The 23,309-nt window shown below is 33.4% G+C and overlaps 2 protein-coding genes across 2 annotated transcripts; both read left to right on the plus strand.

Annotated features, from left to right (window-relative positions):
• The first annotated feature begins 1,651 nt into the window (after positions 1-1,651).
• LOC133785908 (uncharacterized) lies at positions 1,652-2,974 on the plus strand. Its single transcript, XM_062225123.1, has 3 exons — positions 1,652-1,970; positions 2,133-2,228; positions 2,346-2,974. Exons 1-3 carry the CDS (start codon positions 1,652-1,654, stop codon positions 2,972-2,974), a joined length of 1,044 nt encoding a protein of 347 aa, XP_062081107.1.
• Positions 2,975-18,762: 15,788 nt separating this feature from the next.
• LOC133783050 ((R)-mandelonitrile lyase 1-like) lies at positions 18,763-21,627 on the plus strand. The gene is made up of 4 exons (XM_062222578.1): positions 18,763-18,917; positions 19,007-19,684; positions 20,452-21,298; positions 21,401-21,627. The coding sequence occupies exons 1-4, from the start codon at positions 18,833-18,835 to the stop codon at positions 21,477-21,479; spliced, it is 1,689 nt and encodes a 562-aa protein (XP_062078562.1). The 5' UTR covers positions 18,763-18,832; the 3' UTR covers positions 21,480-21,627.
• The last annotated feature ends 1,682 nt before the right edge of the window (positions 21,628-23,309 follow it).

Raw genomic sequence — 23,309 nt, forward strand, 5'->3', positions numbered from 1 at the left:
TGCATTCCTTAATTTGCCGATTTCTAATGAGAAATTGCAGCCATCAATTATTCAAGCTCCTACACTTGAATTGAAGCCTCTTCCGGAGCATCTCAAATATGTTTACTTGGGGAAGAACGAGACACTCCCTGTTATAATTGCAATAAATCTTAACCAAGGTCAAGAAGAAAAATTAATGAGAGTACTCCGAGAGTGTAAAACAGCCATTGGTTGGTCTATTGCGGATATTAAGGGGATTAGCCCTTCCATGTGCATGCACCGAATTTTACTTGAAGAAGGGTCTAAACCAACACGTGAGGCGCAACGGAGATTGAATCCACCTATGATGGAGGTTGTGAAAAAGGAGATACTGAAGCTCCTTAGTGTGGGTATTATTTACCCAATTTCAGACAGTCAATGGGTGAGTCCTGTTCAGGTAGTGCCAAAGAAGTCAGGAATCACAGTGGTAAAGAATGATGAAAACTAGCTGGTACCAAAAAGAATGCAAACCGGGTGGCGAGTTTGTATAGACTACCGAAAGTTGAATGCGGCAACCCGTAAGGATCACTTTCCATTACCGTTCATTGATCAGATGCTTGAGAGGTTAGCGGGTCATCCTTATTATTGTTTTCTTGACGGTTATTCGGGATATAATCAGATTGTTATAGCTCCTGAAGATCAAGAGAAGACAACCTTTACATGCCCTTTTGGTACATTTGCTTTCTGACGAATGCCGTTTGGGTTATGTAATGCTCCTGCCACATTTCAGCGATGTATGATGAGCATTTTTTCAGATTATATTGAAAACATCATCGAGGTTTTTATGGATGATTTTAGTGTTTATGGTGACTCATTTGATCGTTGCCTTCATAATCTCACTTTGGTACTCTAGCGGTGTATTGAAACTAACCTTGTGCTCAACTGGGAAAAATGCCATTTTATGGTAAGCCAAGGTATAGTTTTGGGTCATGTGATTTCAGTCAAGGGAATAGAGGTTGATAAGGCAAAGATTGATTTAATTCGTTCTCTACCATCTCCGACTAGTGTTAAAGAAGTAAGATCATTCCTCGGGCATGCAGGGTTTTATCGGAGATTTATAAAGGATTTCTCTAGAATTTCCACACCTCTATGCAACCTTCTCCAAAAAGATGTAAAGTTCGAATTTGATGACAAGTGTTTCATGGCTTTCAACCTATTAAAAGAGTCTCTAACTACAGCTCCTATAATTCAGCCACCGAATTGGGAGTTACCATTTGAACTCATGTGTGATGCAAGTGACTATGCCGTGGGCGCTGTTCTTGGGCAGCGAGTTGACAAGCTTCCTCATGTTATATATTATGCTTCTCGCACTCTTAATGATGCTCAACTTAATTATTCCACCACTGAAAAAGAGCTCTTGGCGGTCATTTTTGCATTGGAAAAGTTTCAGTCATACTTGATTGGAACTAAAGTGATTGTGTATACCGACCATGCTGCCCTTCGCTATTTATTGGCAAAGAAAGAAGCCAAGCCTCGGCTGATCCGATGGATTCTACTTCTTTAAGAGTTCGATTTAGAGATAAAAGATAAAAAGGGTTCTGAAAATAGGGTGGCGGATCACTTGAGTCGCCTTATTCGGGATGAAGATAATTTTCCCATAGAAGAAAAATTTCCGGATGAGCAACTCCTCGCCATGCAAGAAGTTATTCCTTGGTATGCCGACATTGTAAACTACCTTGCTTCAAAGGAGTTACCAAGTGATCTCACACAAGCACAACGGAACAAGATTAAGCATGATGCTCGCCACTATATATGGGATGAACCTTATCTTTGGAAGCATTGTACTGATCAAATCATTCGTAGGTGTGTACCGGAATCTGAATTTCGTTCCATCCTTGCTTTTTATCATGCTTATGCTTGTGGTGGACACTTTGGACCTAAGAGGACAGCTCGTAAGATATTTGATAGCGGTTTCTATTGGCCCACAATTTTCAAAGATGCTTATGCTTATTGTAAGGCATGTGATCGTTGTCAACGAGTTGGTAACATAACGGCCAAGGATCAAATGCCTCAAACTCCTATTTTAATTCTTGAGATCTTTGATGTTTGGGGTATGGATTTCATGGGACCATTCCCATCCTCTTTCGGCTATGAATATATTTTATTGGTGGTAGACTACGTGTCTAAATGGGTGGAAGCGATTGCAACTAGAACGGATAATTCAAAAACAGTAGTGGACTTCATTCGCTCTAACATTTTTGTGCGTTTTGGTACACCTAAGGCTATACTTAGTGATCGAGGCACTCATTTTTGTAACAAGAGTATAGAAGCATTGTTTCGATGCTATAGTGTAACTCACAAGGTGACAGTTGCTTATCATCCACAAGCCAACGGGCAAGCGGAGGTTTCTAATCGTGAAATTAAATTGATTCTTGAGAAAACTGTAAATCCAAACCGGAAAGATTGGAGTACAAGGCTTGATGATTCCTTGTGGGCGTATCGAACGGCATATAAAACACCTATCGGTATGTCACCTTATCGGTTGGTGTATGGGAAACCTTGCCATCTACCAGTGGAGCTAGAGCATAAGGCGTGGTGGGCTGTAAAGAAGTGTAACATGGACATGGTTGCTGTAGGACAACAAAGAATGCTTCAATTGCATGAGTTAGAAGAAATACGCAATGAAGCATATGAGAGTTCGAAAATCTACAAGGAGAAAATCAAAGCTTTTCATGACAAACATATTCTTCGGAAGAGCTTTGTGGAAGGTCAGAAAGTTCTCATGTATCACTCTCGCCTTAAACTCTTTCCTGGGAAGTTGAAGTCTCACTGGTTAGGTCCGTTCATTATTACCAAGGTTTTTCCTCATGGAGCGGTCAAAGTTGTAAGTCCAAGTACCGGAAAGTCTTTCAAGGTGAATGGCCAGAGACTGAAGCCATACTATCAGTCAATGGCGGAGGATGAGCAAGTTCATGTGATGTACCTTGAAGACCCAGTTTATGTCGATGAAGATTGAAGTTCTAAGTCGAGCTAGCGACGTTAAACGTAGCCATCTTTATTGTTTTCAGTTTTAGTTATTTTCTTTATTTTTATTTTTAAGTTTAACATTTAGTTATTTCAATTTTTTTTACTCTGATTCTCTCTTTGAACCGTGAAAACCGTGAAAAAAAAAAGAGAGAAAAAGCAGGAAAATGCATCTTGCCGCGGCAAAGAAAAGTTCCTGCTGCGGCCTACGCCCCCAGAATTCGAGCCGAGAGCATCTTGCCGCGGCAATAATAAATGTCTGCCGCGGCACGAGAGGAAATCCCACAGGCCGAGAGGAGTCTGCCGCGGCACAGAAAAGGGCTTGCCCCGACAAGTGATCGATCCCCACACGCCCGAGACCCCCTGCCGCGGCACATAAAAATGCCTGCCGCGGCACGAGACCCAGAAACTGCCTTATAACCTTTTTCTTTCCCTTTTCACCACTCACTCACCCTTCTCCTAAATACAAACCGAGTCTCCCATTCTCCATTGTTCTTCTTCTTCTCTTAAGCCCTACACACCATTATCAATCCTAAATACCCTCATCATTCTCTCATTCTCTCTCACTTTCCTCAATCTTAAATACCCTTCTCACCCTCATTAATCCAAAGACCTTGCCTATTCCATCACCCATTATACCCATTCCTCAAAATCAGCATCATTAGCCACCCATTACTTTCATTACCGACTAATGCTCATTGGGTAGGCTTTGCTCGGGATCAAGCATCACCAAGCACATTTGCATCATCTTTGGGTTGGATTCAAGGTATTTTTCTCTATTTGCAAGCTTTGATTGATGTTTATCAACTTCTAATTCCTCTGAGAGTGGACGGGTTTTGTTGGATCTCCTTCTTTGATTTTGATTTCTGTGGTGCATGTGCTTGTCTACTGATTATATCTGCATATTGGGGGTAATAGAAAAATCTACAAGTTTTTGATCTCTTTGTTTTACACTCTGCACTCTATGTGTTTGATAAAATGTCACATTGAGTTGAATATCCAGAATTGAGAGTGTAGAATCTTTTACTTTGTGCTGTGACATTAGTTATTCTCAGAACCACTTTGAAGGAGTCTATCATCAATTATTTCCATCGATACAATGGCTAGCAAGAGATCACGCACTGAACATGCCGGCCCTTCTACCACCGCTAAGGTAAAATATGATGCCAGGAAATTCACATCTAAAGAAGCCTTTGAAAGTTACAAGGACGCCATTGACAAGAAAAAGGCATGGGTGGCCGAAAGAGGTTTTGATCTGGACATGCATCATCCTTATCTGAGGTTGATGAGTATTATTGAGCAGAGGGGTTGGCAACGGCTATGTGCCCAACCACAGCCAGCGGTTGTTTCTATTGTTCGAGAATTCTATGCCAATGCCATCAACCGCAGTAATTTACAGGTAACGGTTAGGGGTGTTCCCGTCACCTATTCAGCCTCTGCTATTAATCACTATTATGGCCTGCCAGACATTCCGAATGATGAGTTTAATGCCTCTGAGTCAAACATGGATCCCAATGCTATTATCCAAGCTATTGGCATTAGAGAGGCTAGGTGGAGGACGTCCGAGCATGACACCGCTCATAATCTTGAGTCCAAATATATGGACTATGAACTTAAGGCTTGGCACTGTTTTGTTGGGGCAAAATTATTCCCCACAAAACATTTTGGAACAGTGGACTTGGCTTGTGGGAACTTGTTGTATGCCATCGTAACAAACAAGTCTATAGATGTTGGCAAGATCATTCATGCATCAATCCTGAAGAGTATGTCCAGTACACAGAATGGGTTCTACCATCCTTCATTAATCACAGACCTATGCAAGAAGGCCGGTGTATGATGGAATGATAATGAGGAAGTAATAAACCCAATGCATATCATTGACAGGAATACTATTCAGCGGTTTGACAAACCCACAGCCACATCTTCTGCGCAACCTGCATCTTCTTCACATGCACCTGTTCAGCCTCACACTGGCCGTAACAGGACACTTACTGATCAGGTTGCCACTATGGAGAATGAACTCTATCATGCTCATCTTGACATTCGAACATATCATGAAGAGATGGTGGCTCAAAATCAAAGAATGATGGAGTTTGCTAGCTATCAAGACTTGTGCTTCAGGATGCAGCAAACCAATTTAGGGGCGGATATGTATGGATATCCACCGGCCCCAATGTGGTTGCCACCTTACCCTTCATCTGTTCCGGTGCCGCCTAGCCATACCAATGACTATAATGATGACGATGGAGCGGGTAACACAGAAGAGTTCCAATATGATGCGGATGACACCTTTAGTCGCAATTAATGAGGGAGTTTTCTTATTTTCCTATTTTTCTTGTCATTTGTTTTTTTTATTTTCTTTTGTTTTTTTTATTTCTTTTATTTTCTTTTCTTGTGTCAATTTGTACTTATCACCACTGAGGACAATGTTTAATTCAAGTGTGGGGGATGGGTAACAAATTGTTTGTTTTGTCTGTCTAATTGTCTTTGTTTGTTTATAATTGTTTGTGTTGTTGATGTCGGTCTTGTGTCTTGTGCTGGTCTTATTGAATGCAATGGTCGATGATGAGTATCTGAATGATACTAAACTTGAATGCTAGATGATGATGGATGGATTGTGATTCGTGTGCTTAACTCTTGTTTTGATGACTACTTGAATTTGTGCTTTAAATCTTAACGATTTATTACAGTTAGATTTGCTACTTACTATTTGAGAAATAATTTATGCATGTCGAAAAAAAGAAAAAAAAAGAAGAAAAATATTTAGATATATACAAATTTAGTCCCCACCACTCTAGAACACATTGGTTGATTGCTTGAGGCGAAATCATAAGTGCACAGAATTAAGAAAATGATAAAGGCAATTTTCTTTGGATCGTTTGAGCCGTTCAAGCCTACCATGATAATAATGTATCCTTAGTTTCCCGTTTTTGAGCCTTATTGACCACATTTTTTTTTTCGTTGAAAACTCATTACTTAACCCTAAACTTCTTTATTTTTCTTTATCTATGTTGATAACCCATTGCACCATGGCTTAGCTAGTTAATTTTCTACTATGGGATGAGAGGTTATATGTAAAAAAAAAAAAAGAAGAAAGAGAAGTGTAGTAAGAGTTTTTGTACATGATGTACTGATAAGTGTAAAGATCTCCTATTTATCCCCGAGGAATATCTTAAAAAGAAAAAGAAAGAAAAAGAATTTTTTTTTTGCATAAAAATAAGTGTGGGGGAAAATAGAGAGATCAATAATGTATGAAAAGTATGTGGGAATTGTTGAGGAAGATCCAAAGTAGAAATAGAGAAAAAGTATATATTGGGTATGCTATGGTGCAATATGAGCCTAAATGTATCCTTCTCATCTACCCTGCACCTTAGCCATACATTATAAGCTTATAAAGACCTTTTGATTCTTGATTCTGTGTGTTTATATTAGTGGAGAGTAATTAGTTAATGTCTATGGAGTGGTTGATACATATATATATATACTCTTTTTCTGATGAGGGGCAAGTTTGAAAGAAAAGAAAAAAAATGATGATGAATGAATAAAACGACATGTATTGATTAATCTTGATTCAAGTGAGCTGGTAAGTATGATTGTTATAACTCGTGGTTTAAGATAAATTTCAAGTAGCTCATCAATTTAGGAGTTGAAAATCTGATGGTTATGAAATTCAAAGTCATTATAGCATAATGTTTTAGTGTAATTCTCTGAGACAATCATCGTATTCAATGAGACCGCCTGTTGTGTTAGTTTTTAATTTTGTTTAGAGTTTAGGGGTTTGCTAAGGGACTAGCAAAGTTCAAGTGTGGGGGAATTTGATAAGTACATTTTTGTATAAAGTTTACTTCGTATTCATCAGGGTTTTATGTTCATAAGTAGTGTGTTTGGGGATGGTTAGAATGGTTTTGCTAATTTGTTTCATTTAAACTAAATCGTCATTTTTGAGGATAATGTCTATATTTTTGATGAGTTTTTGGTTAAATGATAATGTTGTAGGATTCTAATCAGAGGAGTGAAGTCAAAGAAGAAGAAAAAAAAAATCGAAAAAGAATCAAAGTGTGATCAAGCAGAGAGCTCGCCGCTACAAGGAAAAGTCCTTGCCGCTACGAGACAAGTCAGCAAAGTGCTCGCCGCTACAAGGAAAATTCCTTGCCGCTACGAGGCAAGTCAGAAAGTTCCTTGCCGCGGCAAGGGAAAATCCATGCCGCGGCACGACAGCCCACCACGCCTTTTTCGAAGTTCCTTGCCGCGGCAAGGGAAAGTTCCTGCCGCGGCACGTGTAACGCCCTACTTCCTTAGAGCCGTTACTAAGTGAGTTTTAAGACAAAACAGTGTGCAATGAACTCGCTAACCGAGGTGTTGAAACAAAAGTGTGACTAATTAAAAGTTAGGGCTGTAATCTTTGAAAATGCGACGTTTCACAAAAAAAAAACTTCTAGTATTAAACACTTGGGATCCCAAAATAAGGTTTGAAAACTATTTACATATTGAAATAAGTTTACAGTTGTTTAATCATAAAATCATAGATTATTACAGCCATTTTCGAATAAACCCCCAACCAAAGCAGTCGGGCAGGCCAAACATGTACGCGTCGCTTCACGCTCTCCGTACTCATGGTTGGTTGACTCAGTCATTGCCCTTACCTGCAATACAGAGCACCCGTGAGCCGAAGCCCAGCAAGAAAACTCATGTAGAACATAACATATGCAATGTATACAGTTTATCATAACAAATAATCCACCAATAAACAAGTCAACCATTAGACTAAGCAAACACGGCCATGCCGCCCCAGAGACCTTACCAAAGCCCTGGGGTATCGGTTCTCACCGCGAGGATAACTCATGTATCCCTTGGGTCCCACCCTGAATATAGCATAACACATGTATCCACCGGGCCCCGCCCTGACTATAGCATCCCATGTGCTAGGTGTTACTTTCGGCCCCACGGCCGCCCCGGCCTACGCCGTACTCGGCCCCACGGCCGCCCCGGCCTACGCCGTACTCGGCCCTTGCCGTTCATTTCATCATAATCACACATATAGTACATTCGAAATAAACATTTACACACATCACGGTTCATTTAAGGTTAAACATTTACACATAGTACAATCCGGGGCCATGCCCTACAATCACACAGTGGGACCATGCCCTATTCTCGGGTGTTACGGTTTTCTTACCTTAATTCCAAATGCTTTAAATAGAAAAATGACGGCCCCCGAGCACGATCCACTTCCCGAGCACTAGCTTAACACCTAGTCACAACCAAGATAATGGATACCAATAAGATTAATCTCAAATGAGTTTCTAAACCAAGTTCTAGTCCCCGGAACATTGAACTTCACCAAAAATATAAAAAGATTCAATCCCGAGCACCCGTGGTTAAATTCCCAAGCTTAAATTCTCAAAATCCCAAAATTCCTTAAGCGCCGCGGCATGGCCCAACCATGTCGCGGCATGGCCCCTAAACAGGGCCACAAAATGCCCAGAAACAGGTAAGGGCCGCGGCCCTACAAGGACCATGCCGCGGCTCGCCCTCCATCCTCAGCACAACTTAGCCTTCAAGGACCGCGGCCTTCCAAGAACCATGCCGCGGCCCGACCCTTCGAACCCAGAAAAACCCACCATTTTCAAGCTTAAAACCTCACCTTAAGCCATCCCAAAGCTCCCAATTCGAAACCAATTAATAAACACAACATTAGGATGGTTTAAACAACACAATTCCACCAAAAATCCACCTTAACACTCACCAAATCCCAAATTCCAAATTTCTGAAATTTCAAACCTAAAACTCAAAACCAACCATGGAAATTCTCAATTTCAACCATCAAACTTTAATTTAAACCTTACCTCGGTTGTAGAATCATTTCCCAAAGGATCCCATGACCTATCTTCAAAGTTTCAAGCCTCAAACTCCACCTTGAATATCAAAAATCCATAAACATTCACAACCCAACAAAAATCTCAGAAATTTAACTTGAGAAAAAGGATTAATTGCTTACCTTTACTCTGATTTGTTCTTGATTAACTCTTGAGCTAAACCTCCAAATCCCACCATCAATATTCAGAAATTCAAGCTTGATTTCCCCTAAGATTTCTATGGATTTCATGAAAGAAGGAGGAGAGAAAGAAGAAGAGGAGAGGGTGGAGGCTGGGTCGGTTTCTCTAAGTCTCCAAATGGTTTATTTGTTTTGTTTTTATAACTTAAGCTGGTTACCTCAAGGTTCGGGTACCAAAATGTCCCCGAAGCAAAAATGGTAAAATCCCCCAGTATTCCCGCCTAGACATCCTAACCTCAAATATATCTCCAATTATTTATTTTCATAACCCAATACCAACAATACTCCTTGACTTGCCCAAAGTCAAACATAATGCCCCGTTGTGACTTTTCCCCGCTATCCAGCTCTAGGATCGCCTCGTGCCGAAAGTTACAAATCACGGATATACCCACATACCACTGTGGTCTCAACAATCATCACATATTAATACAGTTATGCCCAACATGGCCAAAATTACAATTATGCCCTTCTAACACAATCCGGGCCTACATGCATACTAATAAACACAGCCATGCATCTCAGTTTAAACAAATAGCCAAATAACATTCTTTAAATCATAACCATGCATTTAACTCATAAAATCACACATAAATCTCAACCTGCCCTCCTGGCACGCTAATCAAGGCCCTTAAGCCTTATTAGCGAAATTGGGTCGTTACAGCACGCGTTTAAATTTTATCTTAAATTCAATTTTTCTGATTATTTGAGGGGAGATATAAAAGAGGATTAGGGTTAGATTCGAAAATTAGGTTTTTATTTTTACGTTTTTAGAGAGAGAAACTCAGAGAGAGCTTTGGAGGAGAAGGAAGATCGCAATCAATATCTCAATAGTTTTCTTCTTCACCTACTCTATTATTCTTTATCTATGTTTATGTTTTTAATCATGATGAAGATTATTGGCTAGTTTCTTTTAGGTTAAGGGTTATTCAAAACCCAGACATGATTGTTTGACTTCAGTTATGAGTATTATTTCTTGATTTCCTTCATATTAAATTGATTCTATTCTTCTATGCTTATCTTATGAATTTTGTGATTCCTTGTTAGGGTGTACAACTAATTAGGGTTTACATTATTTCATTATCATCTTAGAATTTCGATTCACCTAATAGTTTAGGGTTCTAAGTATTGGTGATAAATTGCAATTGATGATATGGTCAAATATGTTGTTGATTGTGATGAAGGATAGAACCTAGGTTAAATGAATTATATGCTAAATTAATTTATTGCCTAGATTAACCTATCTCCATTGTTCTTAATGCTTTTACTAAATTAAATGAATCATATGCTTCATAGGTTTGTTATTTGGTAAAAAGAGTTAATTATTGAGCGCTTCGCCGTGATTGATTGTAATAGGGAGATTGGGATAATTGACTGCTTAAGCTTTATCTGCGGGGTTAATAGTTTAATTGGGAATCAGAATAATATTCAATATTGATATTCATGCATGATTGTTTGAGGTGGAGAATAATTCTTAACTGTTCTTTAAAAATCGTTATAAATCCTTATTTGTTAATCGTCTTATTAGTTTTAAATTTCAAAATCCCCTTTTCCTTTTAACTTTGTTAAACTTTGTGAATAATAAATTGAATATAGTTCCCTTGGGTTCGACCTCTATTTTCCATTGTACCAAATTAATTGGTGATAGTGTAATCAAAATCTTTATTAAATTTGGTACGCCATACGACACGCATCAATCGTGAACAAGAAGAACAATTTCGTAAACAAGAAGAACTCTTGAAATCCCTTGTCGACGCAAATAGAGCCCAACCGAGTTGGCATGGATCTTGTGCTGGTCCTTTTGGATCAGGCTTTGGAGTACCACATCCTCAGTCTTAGCCTCATATGCCTGAGGTACCGCATCCTCAGCCTCGGTCTTATATGCATGGGGTATCCGGATCTTACTATGTACCAGAACCTCCAAAATCTTACCATGTACCAGAACCACCACAAGCAGAAGATCCAATGACATTTTATGCACTACAACCACAACCACAACCACAACCACATTTTAAATATTATTTGTCAATTTTCATATATGATTTTAAATATGTCTAACTTACACACTTTGGAGCAGGAACGTAAATGTCATTTGGCAGTTGGGACGATTGAGAATATTGTTGCATAAAGACACGTTATTGACACTTAAGACGTACAACTTCACAACACACCATTGGGAGACAATGATTATCGTGTCATCATCAAATACTTGCTTCAAGGAGTTGCTCCATGTTTTAACCCTATCATTGACTTGGAGCTATGCACAGTTGCTTAAGCTATTGGGACAGCTATAGTGTGGCCTAAGCATTTGGTTATATTTACTGAGTGGCAAGAACAGGTGATGTGATGCTACAATTATCTTTACTTATATTTTTTCTATTGTGTATATTTCATTAATTGATTGGTAAATGTTTTGTACAGACTGGTTCAAAAAGTAGGAGCGAAGCACATCGACCAACAACATCTTTGACCCAACAACCACGGGAACACAGAAGTCAACCAAGACACACAGATATGAGGTCATTTGGGAGAGATTTATGATATAATAGCGAAGTGGCTCATTATGAGTGTGTAAATACATCTGTACGAGATGAAATATTCGCTGAAGATATGTCACACTGCTTTATATGTAAGGATGACATACTTCAGTTTATTAGAGGCAATAATATTGGACAAGGTGTTATCATGTGCTACCAAAGGTATCAACATTCATTTTTTTTAACTTTAGTTAAGTTTGTTTCTTTGACATACAAAGTTAGCTAACAATATTACAATTTTTTTTTATGTTAGGTTAATGTACAATTGGCTCCTAGAACATCCTCGCCAACATTTGTTTCTATCTGTCAATCCTAATGTTGTAGCCATTGCAACAACTAAGTTTGAAGACCGTGTTGCATATTTGTGCAAGCGAATGAATGCATTGGTTTCAGAAAATCAGTAAATGGTTGTTCCTTGGATCCATATGTCAGCTCAATTTTATTAAAGTATGATTGTGATATAATATTTGATCTAATTAATCTTGTTTTTCGTATGTATAGTGAGCATTGGATGTTGGTATTGTTGGTGCCTAGAGCCTATTACATTTTTTTATGGATCCAGTTAATGCACCTCTTAAGAAACGCTCACAAATTCAAGATACAATCTTCAATGCTTATGGTCGCTACTTAAGGTCTAAGAACTTACAAATCCTGTCTAAACCAACTATTCAACAACCCGAAGTATGTGCTAGAAAATTTAATTTCAATTTCAATAGTTTGAGTTTTTTAATTTTATGAAATTATTTAATTTTTATTATTATTATTAGTGTCCACAACAAAAGGACAACGTTGAATGTGGATATTACATAATGCGGATGATGAATGATTTGATTCAAGCTCCAAACTGTAAAAATTATTTGAAAGGGGATATGTAAAATGTTCAAAGATTATAATTATATTAAAACTATAAAATTAATAATTACTTTTATTAATATATATTTTTATTTTATTTTTGTAGCTCAACAAACACAGATATACCGAAGAACAACACGATGAGATGAAACAAGAATGGGCACGGGATAAGCTACCATTAATCTAAAATCATTGTTTGTATTAGTTTTATTTCTAACAAATATTTCTTTTTAGAAAATTTCTAACAAATATTGAATATTCTTTTATATCAATGAAAAATTTTAATTTAAAAAATCATTTATTTATATTAATTAATTAATAATTTATTTATTTATATATTAATTAAAAATTTATTAGAAAATGTAAATGGCAAAAAAAAAAAAAAATACAACAATATCATGGTAAATTCGAAATATGTAAAAAAAATAATAAAAAAATTCACGTATTTTTTAAAAGGACATGAAATGTGATCTTATGCAAATTTTATGACCAATTTAAAAAGTCCTGAAAAATAACAATTCAACATAAGTGTGATCTCACACATCATTTTAAGACCCATTTAAAGGGTCATGAAAAATGATTCATGACCCTTAATATGAATCATGAAATGTGGTCCACATAAAAAGTAATGCTTTTAATAACTATAGATTTCATGACCCATTTAGTTAGGTCATAAAAAATATTTAATGTTCCTTTTAAATGGTCTTAAAAATTATTTTTTGTAGTAGTGTATGAATATAAAGTTGCTAATCCAAATATCGGGTAGTAGTTTAAATAATGCAATGGAGACATATTAATATTAAACGAAAGTGAAATAGAAAGTAAAAGAAAAAAATGCAACGGAATGATGAAAATCCTTGTCTCCATGTGATAAGCCTCCTCAATAATGAAAAGTTAGGTAGAATAATTTTTTAATTAAAAAAAACTACGAAAAAAACTCCCGGGTGTTTACATATGAAAGAAAACAAACTTAATTATTTATCTTAATAAATTAAAACATTATTAGTTAGGCTAAATATTTGTTTATTTATGTATTATAATAAATAATAATGGGTAGTTCAGCACAGATCATGTAGTATTTGTTTTTATTAGAACTTGTATTAAAAAGTTGATTACAAGTAATCAATATATATAGTTAATACATATATAAATAACTAAGGAAAAATTAGACTGGGAGTACCCATTTTATTTACATAAATGTCGCTAATGTTTTATTTACACATATAACATTATAGGAGAATTTTACTATAAAACTTCACTTTAAGTTATATCGGTGAAACTATCAGTGTTCTCGACCCGTGAATAGTTTTCGATGCCATTTTTTTATGATTGTGTATATTGTAACTATTTAGAGCATTTTACAAATTTTCAGAAAATTCTGAATAATTTACAGTACTAAAAATTAGGTTCAAACATATTGTTGCGCATGGATATCAATATAATTGAATCTAGTTTTCGGTACTGTAAAACTATTAGGAATTTTTTGAAAATTTGCAGGATGCTCTAAATAGCTATAATATACACGGTCATAAAAAAAATCACACCGAAAACTATTTACGGATCGAGAAATATTAAGAGTCCTACCAATAAGACTTAAAGTGAAGCCTTACATATCTCACTGTAATATAAAAAAAGATTCGTTTTATACGATATCTTTAATAAATTATAAAAATACCGCTCTCCCCAACCCGTGTATATATATATATATATATATATTTATTTATTGATCCTTTGTTTTATTTTTTTTTGTCTTAATTTTTAATTAGAATTTAGGCATATCAAATAATATAATAATAAAAGTAATAATAATTATAGTTACTATCATCAATAAAATAAAGTAGATTAATTTATTTTTATTTAAAATAAATATATTTATTAATATTAAAATTAATATTAATACAATTACTCAAAAAATAAATTAATATTTATACAAATTACAATATACTGTTAATTAAAATTAATATTGATAACTATATGTTACAATATATAATTAAAGATAATCACAATATTATTATTTTTTATAAAAATATTATATATTTTTTAAATCATAGCTAGTCAAGTCTCAACACTCAATATTAAACCAAAATCATAATCTAATCCAAGTTTCAAGTTTTGTTACAAAAATATATTTAAAGTTAAAAAATTAGTTTTTGTAAATCTTTGTAATAATCATGTTAAATAAATTTATAAATATTTATGTAAATGTGAGTAACAAAAATAAACTTTTTAGTTGTGAAATTAGTTTTGTAAATTGTTGTTACAAAAATGTAAAACTTGTTTAAAAAAAATATTGTATTTCACCACTATATTCAATAAAGTGTTTTATCAATAATGAATATCATAAATTTATATTTTTAAGTTGTATAGCATAAATATGATGGTTTATGTAATTTTTTGGTACAAAATTGTAACAATATGGAAAAGTACAATATTTTTCTGTATATTTTGTTTATGATTTCTTAACTATAAAATATTTTCGTAAATATTAGTTACAAAAATATATTTCTTAGTTGTAAAACTAGATTTGTAAACTATTGTTACAAAAATAAAAAATTTAGTTACGAATTGTTTGTAAGTTTTATCTACAAAAAACAAAAACAAAAAAATCTACAATTCTATAACTAATTTTGTAAATGTTATTTACAAACACGTAACAGATATTTACAAGTTCGTAACATATATTTGCTAGTTTATAAACGTTGATTACAAAAAATTGTATTTTACAGCTTTTATTTATGATTTTGCCACTCCGTATTACAATTTTGCCATTCCGTGTTTTTATCCAAAAATTCCGTATTTTTGTAATGCACCGTATTTTTCAGATTTTTTTTTAACTTTTAGTGTATTTTTGTAGATTTCCCTATATATTTTTATTCGGTAAACGCATTTATTATTCCGTGTACCAATTTATTCCGTATAAAACTTTTTGATCTAATTTTAATCTCTCTTTCTCTTCTTTTTCTTTTTTTAAACGTTTTTTCATTCTTTCTCTTCTCTTTTATTTTTTTTAACTTCAAATTTTTTTTCTGGCCACAACGATAGTCAGTTAAACTCAAAAGTGGTATCATCGTGACTTATTTTTTAAAATAGTCATTTTAATATATGAAAAATATATATTTTTTTTCATCACCGAAGAAAATAACTTAATAAAAAACTACATTTTAATTTCTTTTATAGTTTGTCAACAAATAAAAAAACTAAATTTAATATAATAATTAACTTCATAGGTTAATAAAGTAACCCTCAATATTCTAATATAAGCTTATTTTATAGAGCAGTTTAGATATGTTATTCTAAAAAAAAACTTACAAATAAACCAAATGGTATCTTAAACATCATAGAGTCAGTTACATTACCAACAAAATTAATTACACTAACTTTACTAATAAGCTATATTTTATATTATTATATTTTATTGTAACTTATTACTTTCTTATATATGTTTGAAGGTAGCATAAATGTTGTTAAAAAAATACATAAAAAATTCTTAAACAACAAGATTATACAATATAACTTAAAAAATAAAATCATGGTTTTAAAGATGACTAATCAAATTAGATAACCAAAATACAAATGAGATAATATTATCTGTAAGTAAAGATTTTTAGTTCATAAAAAAAACTTTATATGAAGAGATAACCAATTTGATATCTTATTAGCATCATAAAATACTAAAATATAGTTTTTTTAAACTCTGGAAAATTTCGGAAAGCCTAAGGGCCTGTTTTGCATTATATTTTGTTTTTTGTTTTCAAAATTTTGTTTTTAGAAATGAGAACAGAAAACTATTTTTGTAGTTTTCAAAAAACAAGAGGTGTTTGGTTAATGTTTTAAAACATAATTTTTTTAGTTTTATTTTTTTTAAATCTTAAATAAAAAATTAACAAATATATTTACAAAGAGAAAAATATGTTAAAAGTTTGTAATAAATAATGAGATAAAATAATTTGAAAGAAAAAATAATGAAAAATAAGAAGTGAGAAAGTTAGGAAAGAAAATTTGAGAACAATAGAAAATAACTTTTTATTGTTTTCAAAATTTCTGTTTTTTGTAACTTTATTTTTAAAAATTGTTTTATGAAAACAATGCTAAACACTCCAACTTGTTTTCAAAAATAAAAAACAATTTTTTAGTTATGGTGCCAAACATCATCTAATTTTCCCACTTTTTCCAATTTTGATAGTTATTTTTTTGGATTTGGATATATAGAACTGGCACTAATATTTGTATAAAGGTATTTATATAAATATTTTGAATTCTAGGTATATAAGTGTAAACTAACCTGTAATTAATATATATTGCACACTTAATTAACTTGGATTGCATAATTAATTAATCCGCTGAAGAACATTTTCCATAAATAACTATCGAAAAACCTTAAAACCTTAAAATCTTACAATATTATATTGTGGCGACGGTATTAATTGCCAAGATGTGAACATATTATTTTAATTCAATTTGGACCACCGACTTTTAGATGGTCAAATTATGATAATTATTTTTCTAACATGTCAACTTTAAAATACCAAACATTTATATTAAAATATATGAAATAATGGAGATGACGATCTGATCTATTATGGCCAAAACAAAAAATTGAAACATTTCCAATTAATTAATATGTACTCAAAATATTTATCAACATAGTTATTTTAAATACAGTGATATTACTAGGAAACGGACTGAATATTATTAAAATGATCTCAAATTGATGTTCTATACTATTTATTAACTCACCCTTTATAGAATATATAAATTATTTTTATTAAAATTATTTTAATGTCATATAAATTACAAATAAATATCTCATTTAAATAAATAATTTTTTTTAAATTTATATTTGTTCTAATTTTTGAATTTGAGAGAGATAACAAGAGATTATATATTATATGTTTAATATAATATTAAAAATTATACGTGGATTTTAAATTTTAGTTTCTTGCTAGTTTTAAAAAAAAACAATTTGTTGTTAATTCACAATAGATTATATTATATGTTTAATATGATATTATTCCAACAAGTGAGTTTAAGTTATAAAACATATGATTTTATTATTTTTAAATAATTATCATTATAAAATATCTCAAAAATATCCCATTTTAATCTTCTTAATTATTTATTTTATTTTATTTAAATTTAAGTATTTACAAACTACCATTAAATATAAGAATATGTGGTTAAATATAAGAATATTCCATTAAAATTAACATTAAAAAAAATAAAAAATTGTTAAAACTAAAAATTTCCTTTATTCACACACTTATTATATAAAAGAGATATATATATATATATATATTATTTTTACATGTCGGCTAGGCACAGAACATGCTTATAGTATTTGTTTTTTTTTTAATTATTAGATCTTGTATTATATAAGAAGTTTAATATTACAAGTAATAAGAATAGTTACAAATAGTTCATAATCCGCTGAATATCACATTTTAAAATCTTACAGGATTATATTGCAGCGACACGACATTACCAATGGAACAAATCATTCTAATTTTGGACCACACACGCCCACTTTTATTAGATGGGCAAATTAATTATGATAACAGATGTCAACTTTTAAATACTAAACAACAATACTAATAAAAAGTAATAACGTTACGAAAATGGAGATCATTTTCTGATCTCTAATATACTAAAATTTGAAACATAACCAATGAGTGCTCAAAATATAATTATTAAGGATTTATTAATCAATAAAGTTATTTTAAATAGACTGATATTACTAGGAACGGACAATATTGAAATTTTCTCAAATTGATGTTCTATTTATTATTTCATCCATTAAAGAGATTGACAAAAATTTTACTTTAGTTAATTACATAATATTATTTTGTTGAATAACATAAAAGTTCTCTGAATAGTTTATAAGCTTAAAAAAAGAACAAAGTGAGACAAGAGAAATGAAATAAAACAATTATTGCCCAAGAAATAGGATAAGGTATATGTAGTGTTAGACAAATAATAGCCAACCACAAAAGACCGTTGATTTTAGAAGTTGTGTGTTTGACTACACTATTCAGTAAGAGAATTGCTAACGGTATTGTTATTGGTCTCCATCACTATAAGCATAAGCAGGTTATGTTATTGGTATAATTCAATATCGAGTACTACTTATTTAAATTTAATAAGAATTATGAGGTATCGCTAACAAATTATGACGCGACACTTTATGTAGTGTTGGAAACTTTTGGTGTCAAATAGCAACATTCAATCAATAAAGGTTAAGCTAATTATTAAGTGAAGACAAAAAAAATATATCAAAATATGATCCTGTGAAATGGCCTTTTAGATAAGTTATATACATCACAAATTTTACTATAAATATTCACAGAAAGTGAACTAATATCGAAAAACAAATCACAGAAATATTTCAAAGCAACCAAAAAAGGAAAAAAAAATGGTGGCAGCTTCTTTTTCCCTACTTCTGCTTATAGTGTTAACTAGCTTTCATGGCAAGGTTCTATCATCATCATTTGATCACGGTACGTAATTATATATGTATATACATTTATATAATACATGGGAGTAAAAATATTATGTCAATGAACATATTTTGTGTGTATTTTTGCAGATTTTAGCTACATGAAATCGGTCCAAAACGCTACCGAATTGCCATTAGAAGAAGAATACGACTACATAGTGATAGGAGGAGGCACGGCAGGGTGTCCTTTGGCTGCAACTTTGTCAGAAAAATACTCAGTTCTCGTCCTCGAAAGAGGAGATGTTCCTGAATCTCATCCCAATGTGTTGAGCGTGGCAGGGTTTTTCGCTAATCTCATGCAAGAAGACGATGGCAATACTCCGGCGCAGAGGTTCACGTCAGAAGACGGCGTTGAGAACGTGAGAGGTAGGGTTTTGGGTGGCACGAGCATGCTGAACGCCGGCTTCTTCTCCCGAGCCGACAGCGATCTATTTCTATCCGAGTTGGGCTTGGATTTGGATATGGATTCGGTTGTGAAGGCGTATGAGTGGGTGGAGGAGACAGTTGTGTCGCGTCCAGCAAGTTTGGCAGTTTGGCAATCTGCGTTTAAAGATGCTTTGGTCGAAGCTGGTGTTGGTCCTGACAATGGTTTTACTCTAGATCATGTGGTTGGGACTAAGGCTTCTGGCTCTACGTTTGATGATATGGGGAGAAGACATGGTGCTGTGGAGCTTCTCAACAGAGGTGACCTTAACAACCTGAGAATTGCTGTTCGTGCTACTGTGGAAAGAGTTATTTTCTCTCGTGATCAAACATCCAAAAATTCAAGTACGTTTTACATTTTATGGTTATTTAAAATATTATTTCAATTTTATAGAATAATGATATTTGATGGTGTTCAATACTTGGTGATACTTTATAATTGTTCCTTTAGCAATTCTCAATTTTAGATATATGTTTGTGTGAACTCAAAAGGTTGAATCATCAAAGTTCTAGTTTTAGAGTCACAAAATAAGATCTCTTCATTAGTCAACAGCCGGTTCAATCTCTTATGTTCCTTAATCTTAGGCCTGAAAGGCCTCTAGATGCCTTATTATTATAAACAAAAATAAGTAACCCTCAATATAAAATCATTAATGTATTAGTTAGTTTTTTTATTTAATTTTTTTTTATGAAATTAAAATAGCTCAAAACTCTCATCTCCGTTGCTCGTTTTATTTTATTTTATTTTTAATATATCTCTAATTATGAAATATAAAAAATAAGGGCAAATTATCTAAGTAAACGACAAATATGTATACATCGCTGTCGGGACCAAATTGTCAGCAAATTGACAACTAGCTAGACTCAACCAAAACTTTTCTGAACCTTCTATTATTGGTAAAGAGGTACATTATTTAAAAATAATAATGTCTTGAATCATCCAAACTAGGCTTAGACAAAAAGGACAAGGCCTCCATAATGAATAAAAATCTGCTGTCCCACCAATTAAATATTGACACATCATTTAGTTTTAACACATCAACTGAGGTCTAAATATATATTCTTTCTCTAGCTATACTTGAACATATAGTTTGAATTTATTCAATGAACAGATCCGTCTGCAAGCGGTGTGGTATACACGGATTCAAAAGGAAAGTCTCACACGGCACTAGTACGGCGCCCCTGTGGAGAAGTTATTCTCAGCGCAGGCACACTAGGGACCCCACAACTTCTGCTACTCAGCGGAATTGGTCCACATGACTACCTCTCATCGCTCAACATTCCCATAATCCATTCCCAACCCAATGTAGGAAAATTCATGGCCGACAACCCACGCAACAACATCAATCTCATGATCCCATTCCCTCTCGACCCCTCCCCACCACAAGTGGCCGGAATCGCAGCCGATTACTACATAGAAACCGTCTCTTATACCTTACCATTCACTCCAACTCCATCACCCTTTTCTCTTCTCACGCCTTCATCTTCTTCCGCGGTGAGTGTTGCCACCATTGCCGATAAGCTCTCCAGACCCTTGTCCCACGGCACACTGCGCCTGGCTTCCCCGGTCGACGTGAAAACCAGTCCGCTCGTCCGGTTCAACTACTTCGAAAACCCGGCTGATCTTGCTATGTGTGTTGGCGCGGTGAGAAAGATGGGCGAGATGTTAGAGACTAAGTCTATGGATCAGTTTAAGTACAAGGACTTGAAGGGTTCGAGAGGTTTCTTGTTCGCGGGGCCTGCTTTGCCTGCAAACCAGTCTGATGATTCGGCCATGGAAGCCTTCTGTAAAAGCTCGGTGACCACCTTTTGGCACTACCATGGTGGATGCCTCGTGGGGAAGGTGGTTGATGGTGATTTTAGAGTTATGGGAACTAATGCACTTCGTGTTTTGGATGGTTCAACCTTTAGAATGTCTCCAGGGACAAACCCTCAGGCCACTCTTATGATGCTTGGCCGGTAAGTCTTTATGTTATATTAATTAATGTTAGTTTCGATGTTTGATGTTTTGTTTGGTATTGTGTTTTGATTTGAGTTGTTTGTGTTTGGTTTGATGAGCAGGTATATTGGTCTTAAGATGCTAAGCGAAAGAAGAGAACCATATTACAATTTAGTAGAGAGCCAGACCGAGATCTACTAATTTATTATATCCGTATAGGGTTTTGGCAATTTAGTTCCCTGTATAATTTTTTTATTGGAAACAAGTGCTTAATAAGTTTAAAAATTAGCCATTAAGTTCTTATTGTCAAATTTTAAATAAAATTTTATGGACATTTTATTTTTGGTTATATTATTATACATCTCTATATATTTTAAAACATCATGGAGAATAGAAACATTTAAAATTTTGGGGAAAAAATATACAAATACTTAATTACTATTATTTTTTGAACTCAAGAACATAATTGCCAAATACAATTCTTAAGAACTAGATTTCCAAATAGCAATATTTATGCTAGAAACCATGTATATATATAGGAAGTGATTGTGATACATCCCTTAAAAATAATGTACTTGTACAACATGCACCCAAAAGTGATGTGGGGATCTTCATTGTATATATATATATATATAGGAAGTGATTGTGATACATCCCTTAAAAATTCAATTGCTTTGATCCCAACTTAATAACATTACTGTGTATATTCATTATCAAATTAAAAAACAAAACTATTACAGTTCCAAAACAGAAGAAACTCTCAGTCCATGTATATATATACATAACAAGTCAATATATATTTATACGAAAATTCCAAAAAAAAAATTAATAATAATATTTTAAGATATGAAAGAGGTAGTATATTGAGTGGAATTGTCGGCCATGTCTGGGTAACGCACTACCAAGTGAGAGAGGAGGCTGTGACCCGGAGTCGAACTGTGGGCTTCACAGAGACAGAACAAATGGGCTAGCTAGCATTATCAATTTCAGTCCAGCCCACCACCCGATTTTACAACAAATTTGCACGAAAATAGAAGAAAAGGCTCAAATTTGTACCTCAAATATGAAAATGTTTGCATATTTGAGGTACAAATTCATGTTTGCATTTTATGTTTTTGGCCTCCAACTCCAAAGATCCCATCGTTGTAATCATAGATTTTATTGTTACTAAAGTAAAATATATAGTCTTATATCTAGATTTATCGTCTAGATTATACTTGTGGCATTAGTAATGACATACGTCCAAGCTCCAGTCTATTCATTTAAAAAGTTACTCAATTGTAAAAATATATATAGATAAGCCAACACGAAGGATTTGTAAAACATACAATGACAAACATTTATAAGGAACATATAAAAGCTGAGAATATGAAGGCTAAAAATCAACATATAAAAATAAAAAAAATTGGGACTATTTTCCAAAATAAAAAATAAAAGAAATACTTGAAAAGTGTCAAATTAATGTTGGTTTTTGGTCATATATATGCACATGATGAATTTGCAATCTGTCATTGATTTTAAATTTGATGTGTGGAAATTTTCTAATCTTCAATTCGAAGAAGCATGATCACTGAAGTTGAAAAATTTCAATCTTCCGTGTGTATATTAGAAGCAAACAGAAATTAAAAATGTAGGAAACAATACACAAAATAATTATATATATATATATGTATTTTTGTATACGAAAGTTTTAGCTTAAAGTAAACTTTAAAGAGAAGGCAAGTCACGTATAATCTCCAACAAGTTTTGTGCCTTTTCCCTATATAACCCAACACCATATTGACTCTAAACAGTTGATAGAGATCCCTATGTTTATTTTATCTTATTTTCAATCAATTATTGATTATTTTTTAATGATGACACACCCTCTTAAAAATATAGAAAGTTAAACTTACAGCCCTTTGAAGGTTTTAAATAAAAAAAATGAAGTTGGATATGTTATATAATTAATATTTTGAAAGGATATAAAAATTGAAGCTGACTATAATGTAACTAGGGACTGAAGCAATCTATATATAAGGTGGACTTGTG

This window comes from Humulus lupulus, chromosome 6 (assembly GCF_963169125.1).
Source record: "Humulus lupulus chromosome 6, drHumLupu1.1, whole genome shotgun sequence".
In the NCBI taxonomy this organism is placed as follows: Eukaryota; Viridiplantae; Streptophyta; class Magnoliopsida; order Rosales; family Cannabaceae; genus Humulus; species Humulus lupulus.

Coding starts and splice junctions, on each gene's coding strand:
- LOC133783050 (XM_062222578.1), top strand. CDS start 18,833: ATGGTGGCAGCTTCTTTTTCCCTACTTCTGCTTATAGTGTTAACTAGC. Junction 18,918..19,006: donor ATCATCATCATTTGATCACG/GTACGTAATTAT, acceptor GTATTTTTGCAG/ATTTTAGCTACATGAAATCG. Junction 21,299..21,400: donor ACTCTTATGATGCTTGGCCG/GTAAGTCTTTAT, acceptor TTTGATGAGCAG/GTATATTGGTCTTAAGATGC.
- LOC133785908 (XM_062225123.1), top strand. CDS start 1,652: ATGCAAGAAGTTATTCCTTGGTATGCCGACATTGTAAACTACCTTGCT. Junction 1,971..2,132: donor CAAAGATGCTTATGCTTATT/GTAAGGCATGTG, acceptor TATTGGTGGTAG/ACTACGTGTCTAAATGGGTG. Junction 2,229..2,345: donor TAACATTTTTGTGCGTTTTG/GTACACCTAAGG, acceptor ATCATCCACAAG/CCAACGGGCAAGCGGAGGTT.